This window comes from Nicotiana attenuata, unplaced genomic scaffold (assembly GCF_001879085.1).
Source record: "Nicotiana attenuata strain UT unplaced genomic scaffold, NIATTr2, whole genome shotgun sequence".
In the NCBI taxonomy this organism is placed as follows: Eukaryota; Viridiplantae; Streptophyta; class Magnoliopsida; order Solanales; family Solanaceae; genus Nicotiana; species Nicotiana attenuata.
Window position 1 is genome coordinate 7030 of NW_017671689.1, and position 8220 is coordinate 15249.

The 8220-nt window shown below is 42.0% G+C and overlaps 1 protein-coding gene across 1 annotated transcript; it reads left to right on the forward strand.

Annotated features, from left to right (window-relative positions):
* The first annotated feature begins 2726 nt into the window (after positions 1-2726).
* On the forward strand, positions 2727-4506 carry LOC109209697. The gene is made up of 4 exons (XM_019373012.1): positions 2727-3024; positions 3140-3588; positions 3682-3908; positions 4119-4506. Exons 1-4 carry the CDS (start codon positions 2727-2729, stop codon positions 4504-4506), a joined length of 1362 nt encoding a protein of 453 aa, XP_019228557.1.
* Positions 4507-8220: the final 3714 nt, after the last annotated feature.

The following is an 8220-nucleotide window of genomic DNA, read 5'->3' on the forward strand; positions in this document are numbered from 1 at the left end:
TTTTTCATTTGTGCATCCCCAATGTTAGTACGCATGTAACACACAAAAACTACATAGCTATATACATGTGCCCTAAAACTGATCTTTTGATTGTTTTTTTTGTAAACAAATAATTTTATTCACCAACGAGTAAGAAATAAGTACAACATACATCAACAAGAGTTTGGACATTTTGTCCCAACACTCTTGTGCACTTCTCAGCTACTCATTACCAAAAAACAATTCCTTATGCAAAAACAAATAGAACTAGTATTAAAACATCAGCTACTAGGATATGTTTCCAAATGCTTCATATTCCCTGCTAGTTTCTTCTTCATATGACCCTTACAATACACTTCTTGAGCAATCATTTTAACCATAGTCTCTATTGATCTCACTTTTTGCTGAAACAATCTCAAATTCCTTTCCATTCAAATGAATTACACACATGCAGCCAAACTCATCCTGTAAATATGTGCTTTTGCAGAATTGCCTTTTACATGGTCTATTGCCCAAACAACTTCATCATTCCATTCATATGGTCCTATGTTCACTCCTTGCCGTTGTAGTATCTTCTTCCATATCATAGACGATAATGAACATTTAAACAACAGATGATCTAGTGTTTCTGGAACCTCTGTACACAAAGGACAGGTTAACTCATCGACTACACTCCATTTAGCTATTTTGTCTCTTGTCTGAAGTCTTCCATTTAAAGCCAGGTACAGAATAAAGACCCATCTTGGAGCACCATAGTTGTTACAAGTCAATCTCCTCCAGGGACACTTGGGAAAATCACCTCTAAGCTTCAAGTACATCTGTTGAATAGAAAAACCATCCATTAGAGTAAGATCTGATTCTTTTAACCCCACTGATTTCATATGCTTTGCTGCTTCCAAAATTCTTTGTACCAGCCATGATGCTTGTGTTGGCTGGCTCAACCATAAGTTTCTTTTTCTCCCATAATAGCTATGTATCCACTTTACCCATAGTTTATCTTTTTCCAACAAATATTCCACAGTAGTTTACGGATTGCATCTTTGTTCCAGGCTTGGATATCTAAAATATTTAAGCTACTAGCAGACTTTGGCAGGCACAATCTATCCCAAGCAATCAAGGCTCTTTTGGAAACCTCTACCCCACCAGCCCATAGGAACCTTTTACAAGCACTTTCAATCAGCTGAGTAATCTTTTTTGAAAAAGTGAAGATCTGAGACCAAAATGTCTGTATAGAAAAGAGTACATTTTTTATCAGTTGAGTCCTTCTGGCATATGATAGAAATCTTGCAGCCCAACAGGTTATCCTTCTAATCATTTTTTCCAACAAAGGCTTGCATTGTATAATTGATAGTTTCTTTGTACTGAGTGGTACTCCTAGATATCTTATAGGGAGCTCGCCTTTAGAAAACCCCAACTGATACTTGATATAGGAAGAAAAATTGAAAATCCTCTAAGCATTTTCTTAAGAATAATTTTTATCAACGAAATCCTCTTTCATTTTGTGGTAAAATCTCCACTCTTTTGCAGTCAATTTGTCATCACCCTACGAATAGATCTCTAGAATATATCATCTTTATTTTACGTTTGCAATAAGAATTGCCATCTTTCATCTACCGCCAAATTGCAAAAATTAGTGCTCTTTCTTCACGCCACATCCCATCTGTTTGCTCTTTTGCTATTCGTTTATCTTTCGTCTTCCCCAAAATTTCCAGAATCAAGAACACCCATTATTGTACTTTTATGAAATCCCATTATTCGTCTTTTCTCCCTTGATTTCTCTGGTTTTTTGAAAGAAAAATAGGGTTGATCTTCTTCCTATAAAAATAATTTGCAGATTTGGGATTTCTTGTTCAATTTTAAATTCTTTGAACCAATTTTTGATTGATTGAAGAGTTTTTCTTGAACTGTTTTTCTTGGTAAAACATTTCTGGGTATTTGTTGATTTGGTTCGAAGATCTGATCTTTAATCAAGAATACAACATCTCCACAATTAATTTTCCACTTACCATTTTCACCCCTACAGATTCCTCCCTCCTCACTTGCCCTTCTTGTTCCCTTCCCCTACTTCTTTAAAAATATTCTATTCTTGGTCTCTACGCTTTCCACTTCCTCCATAACCTAGCTTTTTATACAAAGATTGAAATTTTAGCGCTTTCAACCAGCTCGTCGCAATTCATCAACGCCGGCTAGATTTCTGTTAACTTCAAGCGCTGCAATCCAGGTTCTGTTAGCGTAATTGTATCTCCTTGCCTGCCTAATTTGTTCTTGAATCTTTAGTTAGTATTGTCAAATTAATTGTATTAATGATAGCTTTGCCTACTTTTTTATATTGTTATCTACCTGTTTACATCTTTATTATCTTTATTTCATATATCCTCTAGTAGTTCTGCTCTAGTTTTGCACATTTGCTTTTTGACCTTTAGTTGTAGATAATAGTACCCTTTAGCTCTTTTATTGTATTTCTTCACCTATTTCTCTGTTCTTTAGTTGTATTATAGTTTTCTTTAGTTCCTTTTGTTTATTTCTTCACCTGTTTTTCTGACCTTTAGTTGTAGATTATAGTTCCCATTAGTTCCTTTATTTTATTTCTTCACCTGTTTTGCGACCTTTAGTGGTAGATTATATTTCGAAATTCATTTATTCTTGTCGCTTATGTTCGGGATATAGTGGATTTGGTGAACAATGGTAGGGTAAGGTCTTGTCCTCGGGGGTGTTAGCGCGGGGGAGGGGGTGCGGGGGTAAGGGATATGAGGGCTAAGGGAGCTATTAGGCTGAGATTGGGGTCTTGGAACATAGGAACTTTGACTGGAAAATCTATAGAGTTAGCGAATATACTCGAGAAAAGGAAGATTAATATAGCTTGTATACAGGAGACTAGGTGGGTAGGAGAAAAAGTGCGGGATGTGGACATGTTCAAACTATGGTATTTTGGGAGGGAGGGGCAGGAACGGGTAGGTATCTTGATTGATAAGGACCTCCGGGAACTAGTGGTGGAGGTTAGGAGGGTGAATAACAGGCTGATGACTATTAAGCTAGTTGTTGGAGGTTTTATTTTGAACATAATCAGTGCGTACGCACCCAAGAAGGATTGGATGAGGAAGTCAAGAGGCGTTTTTGTGAGGATTTGGATGAGATGGTGGCTGGTATCCTGCATACCAAGAAGCTTTTCATAGAAGGAGATTTCAAGGCCACATTGGAGTGACATCTAGAGGGTATGATCATGTGCATGGTGGCTTTGGTTTTGGAGATAGAAACGGAGGAGGAACGTCTCTACTGGACTTTGCTAGAGCATTTGATTTGGTGATAGCAAACTCGAGTTTCCCGAAGAAGAGGGAGCACTTGGTCTCTTTTCGGAGTTCGGTGACCGAGACTCAGATTGATTATTTGCTCTGCAGGAAGTCCGATAGAGGTCTTTGCATGGATTGTAAAGCCATCCCGAGTGAGTACCTCTCAACCCTTCATAAGCTCCCGGTCATGGACCTTGAGATCACGAGGAATAGGGTGATGTATAGCCAACATAGGATCAAGTGGGGAGCCTTGACGAAAGCTAAAGCGCAGGAGTTGGCGGTCAAGCTGTTGACTATGGGGACTTGGAGAAGTAGTGGGGAGGTAAGCGCTATGTGGACCACGACTGTGCAGTGCATTAGGGAGGCCGCGGGAGAGGTATTAGGGGACTCAAAAGGTTAATCTGGTGGTCACAAGGGAGATTTGTGGTGGAACAGAGAGGTGCAAGGAAAAGTGAAAACCAAGAAAGCAGCGTATCTGAAGCTAGTGGAAAGTGTAGACGAGGAGGAGAAGAGGGCGAATAGGGAGCATCATAAGTTGGCTAAGAAAGAGGCAAAGCTAGCAGTTACGGCGGTCGAGACTGCAACTTTTAGTCATTTGTACGAGGAACTAGATGGCCGAGGTAGGCATAAGAGGTTGTTCAGGTTAGCCATGGGGTAAGAAAGGAAGGCGCGTGACTTGGACCAAGTGAAGTGAATCAAGGACAAAAAAGGTAAAGTTTTGTTGTGTGAGGGGCTTATCCGTCGGAGATGACAGACCTACTTCCATAGTCTCTGGAACGAGGAGGGGTATAAGAGCATTGTATTGGATGATTGGGAACTCTTTGAGAGTCGTTGTGACTTTGGGTATTATAGGCAGATTAGAGTTGATGAAGTTGAGGGGGCTATACGTAAGATAAGCATGGGCAAAGCGATCGGGCCAGATAAAATCCCGGAGGAGTTTTGGAAGAGTGTGGGTAAGGCAGGCTTGGAGTGGCTCACTAGGTTATTTAATGTCATTTTTAGAATGAAAAAGATGCCTGAAGAGTGGAGGTGGATTACGATGGTTCTTGTATACAAGAACAAGGGTGATATCCAAAATTGTAATAACTATCAGGGTATCAAGTTGCTTAGCCATACTATGAAAGTATGGGAGAGAGTGGTAGAGCTAAGGGTGAGGAGGATTATATCTATTTTCGAGAACCAGTTCGGGTTTATACCGGGCGTTCGACTACAGAATCCATCCACCTTGTTAGGAGATTGATGGAGCAATATAGAGAGAGAAAGAAGGACTTGCATATGGTGTTCATCGACTTAGAAAAGGCGTACGACAAAGTTCCGAGGGAGGTTTTGTGGAGATGTTTGGAGGCTAGAGGTGTACATATTGCCTATATTAGGTTGATTAAGGACATGTATGATGGAGAAAAGACCCAAGTGAGAATAGTGGGTGGGGACTCGGACCATTTTCCGGTTATGATAGGGCTGCATCAGAGGTCTGTCGCGCCCCTTTTTTTCCTTCTCGCGGAGAAAGTCCCGGGCTTCGACGTTCATGGGGGGTAATAACTCATTTCCTTTTGGAATTTGGGTATTTGNCTGTATGCATAAGTCTTCATAGTTCAACCCTTCTATTCCTTTGCCGCCTTCGACACCCTGAACCTGGCTTGTCAATTTCTTGAGTTCTTCAGCCATGTTTTTAATGATTTGGTCTTTCTCTGAGGATTCTGGTGGATAGGAAGTGGGCTGAGTAGAGTGAGGTATGGTCTCCACATTTATGGGGTTGTTCTGATGAGTGCCGGGGACTTGGGTATAATGATGGTCATTGGTGGAGTTTTGGGGATCGGGAATGGGTTGTGGTGTGTTTTGGGGAGTGTGGTAAGTGGTGGTTGGTGGGTACTGAATTGGTTGATGGTGATGTTGTGGCGGAGTTAGTATTGGTAATGGATTGAGATTTTGGGGTGGGGTTGTGTATTGCTGTGGTGCAGGAGGGTTTTGCGGATGTTGGCTTGGTGTGTTTTGGGGAGGTACCAGGTTCTTTATGTTTTGCTGATTGACGTCGGGGACATTCAGGGTGAGTGATAAATTTACCAAGTTGCGAACCTGATCTAGCTCTCCTTGTAGCTCTAGTATCTTTTGTTCCAATCTCAGAACTAGATCATTTGGTGCCGGCAAACTCCGACCGTCTGAAGTTTCTGCGTTCTCAACATTCTCCTTTCGAATACCACTTAAATCATCCATTTTTGTTTTTCCTTTTCCTTTTGTATTGCTTGGAGGAGGAGGAGGTGGAGGGCCTCTAGATCTAGTATGACACGCTGACGATGCCAGTATGAGTGAACCAACCTAAGGGGATGGGAATAATCAAAAATAAGGAAAAGCAAAAAGGTAACAAGTTAGTAAGGATTTTTAAGTGTTGCAGTATTTAAACACATATTGCGGCAATGTAAATTTGCGTCCTAATTTTGGGAGCCTCGTTGTGCCCGAGGTAGGCCTAGCGACAAATAGATTTGGAGAACTTTAGATGCCAACAAATGCCTCATTTCATAATATAAAAATAGACGAATCCCAAAATGACACTTAAGATGATAGAAAAAGTTGTCACTACTGGCATTTGGCCTTATTACATTTTAGGAAAGCAAGTAAATCTAGCCTATTTGGTCCCAAAAGGACCTTCCCCAGATTCAATCTTCCTGACTCCATCGTACAGGTTTCCCAGCTCGCGCAGTCCCAGCAGCAGGTAGGCTATAGCCAAATGTCCTCCTTCAGCTCCTTCAGCGTTCTGGAAATCTTCAATCCTCTTTATGACTTTACCTTCCAGCTCCACTATTCCTCGCTCCAGATATTCCTACTTCCTGTTGGAAGTGACTGCCATTTCTTTCCATTCCTCGATCAACCTCACATTCCTCTCATGTATTTCCTGGTGCTCATTCTCAGAGTCGTGGACCCTCCTGCGCAGCCTGTTGTACTTGACTTGAGCTTCAGCTTCTTCATCTATGATTCTATTCCCTCGTCTGGCCCCTGGCATCACCATTCCTTTCAGATTGTCCTCTAACCATGCCGGGTAAAGAGATTTGCACCCTGCATGATACCTGTCTGGCTCGATGGTGTTCTTTTCCATAATGATTTTGCAGTGCCACATGTGCTGAGCTTGGCACTTGTAAGGGACGTCGTCATCTTGAAAGTCTGCTCTGAAATGACTCATCTTGGAAACCCTTGGCACAACCTGTTTCCTGCTTGCTTGCCTCATAACTCAGATAGGAACATAAGGGTATATCCCTCTCAACCCAATTAGCACCAGGTGTGGAGCGTCTCTTGACCTGATGATGAATTCATCTGTCGGGAACCATTCAAACATCCATTGCACTTGCTCCTCAGTCAGATTGTCGAAGAATTCCACCCACTCCTTGTCATTTTACGGCTGAGCAAACCTACCGGAATGTACGTCATCCGCTTAGGGTGATGGAAGGCAATATGGTCATTCCAAGCCCTTCACGGAAATTCTTGGCGATACTGGCCCCTTTGAAGATGTTCCAGCAACCACAACTACAGCAACAAGTTACAACCGTCGAAATGCTGGACCCCTCTTTGACAGCGCTTCAAAGCCCTGTAGATGTCGGCTATGATCATCGGGACTATGGTGTATGTCTGTCCATTGATCCCCTCCATCAAAGTCTTGGCGACCATGGCCAACCTAGTGTGGATTCTTTCCTATTTCATTGGGAACACTATCAGGCCCGGGAAGCTTACAATGAACACGAACACTCTACGGTGGATATGGCCCAGAGAAGTGAGAGAGATCTCGTCATGGTAAGTACGGAAGGACTTGTTATGGCCGTACCTCTCATACAAATACTTGAAGGGTATGTAAGATTCCTTCAGGCATCTCAAGTCAGCATTTTTCTTCAACCCTATCATCTTTAAGAACCCTTTGCCAGTGCGGTTTTTCCGGTACCAATAACCCAGTGCTATCCCAAGTCAAACCCGTAAGCCCTCCAATTTCCTCTAGAAGTGGTGTCATTTCTATGCCGCCAAAATGAAACACCGCCCTTTCGCTATCCCAGAATAAAGTGCCAGCCTCGATCAACCTCTTGTTTGGCTCAATGTCTAGCAGGGAAGGCAAGTTACCCAGGTACTTTCTTACATGTTTTTTGTCACTTGAGGAAAGGTCCTCCCACCAATCTAACAGCAATGGCAGGATGTTGCTAACCATACCGAATCTGGGGACCTCGTGCCTCATTTTCTACAAAACAAAAGGGTTAGGCCTTTCTCCCCCACCAGACTTGACTATTTATATATTCATGATCAGCATATCGGCATTTTAGTTCTCCAAATTAATGCACAGAACGTGGTTGTGTCCGTTGGGATTATGGAAACCCCGGTGGACTTCGGATAAGGCTCATCTTAAAAGATCATTATGTGGACAACATAATTGATCCGACTAGGTTTGACCATGATGCATGCATAATTTGACCAGAGTGAGGTTACTATGGGGTTTTAGACTGGTACCCTCAAGCGGATAACTTGAGGGGGAAAGGCACGGAACCGTCGACTGCACCGCTGATCGACTAGTTTTACCGCAAATAAACCTTTCCGAATTTAAGGGTAATAAATAGGAAGAGCACAACCACTCATCAAGCGTTGCTATAGGATTTGATACGCACGAGTGGAATATCATGTGGAGCATGATTTATGCAGCAGTTAATAACATGTAGTCAAGTATTTGCACGTAGAAAAATAAATGCGGTATTTAAATAATTGAAAGACAGTTACGGAAAAGAAAACAAGGAGACAAGTCAATTTTAGGAATAAGGAATCATAAATGCTTAAAAGAAAATAGACGGTTAAGTTCAAATAAGAGGAAAGGGTATGGGATAAAGCATGCTTGGACCAATTCATAAAAACAAGTTCGTTATGGTAAGAGCCTAAAGGTATCCCCAGCAGAGTCGCCATGCTGTCGCGCCCCATTTTTTCCTCCTCGCGGAGA

Coding starts and splice junctions, on each gene's coding strand:
- LOC109209697 (XM_019373012.1), top strand. CDS start 2,727: ATGAGGGCTAAGGGAGCTATTAGGCTGAGATTGGGGTCTTGGAACATA. Junction 3,025..3,139: donor TATTAAGCTAGTTGTTGGAG/GTTTTATTTTGA, acceptor CTGCATACCAAG/AAGCTTTTCATAGAAGGAGA. Junction 3,589..3,681: donor CTTGGAGAAGTAGTGGGGAG/GTAAGCGCTATG, acceptor GGTGGTCACAAG/GGAGATTTGTGGTGGAACAG.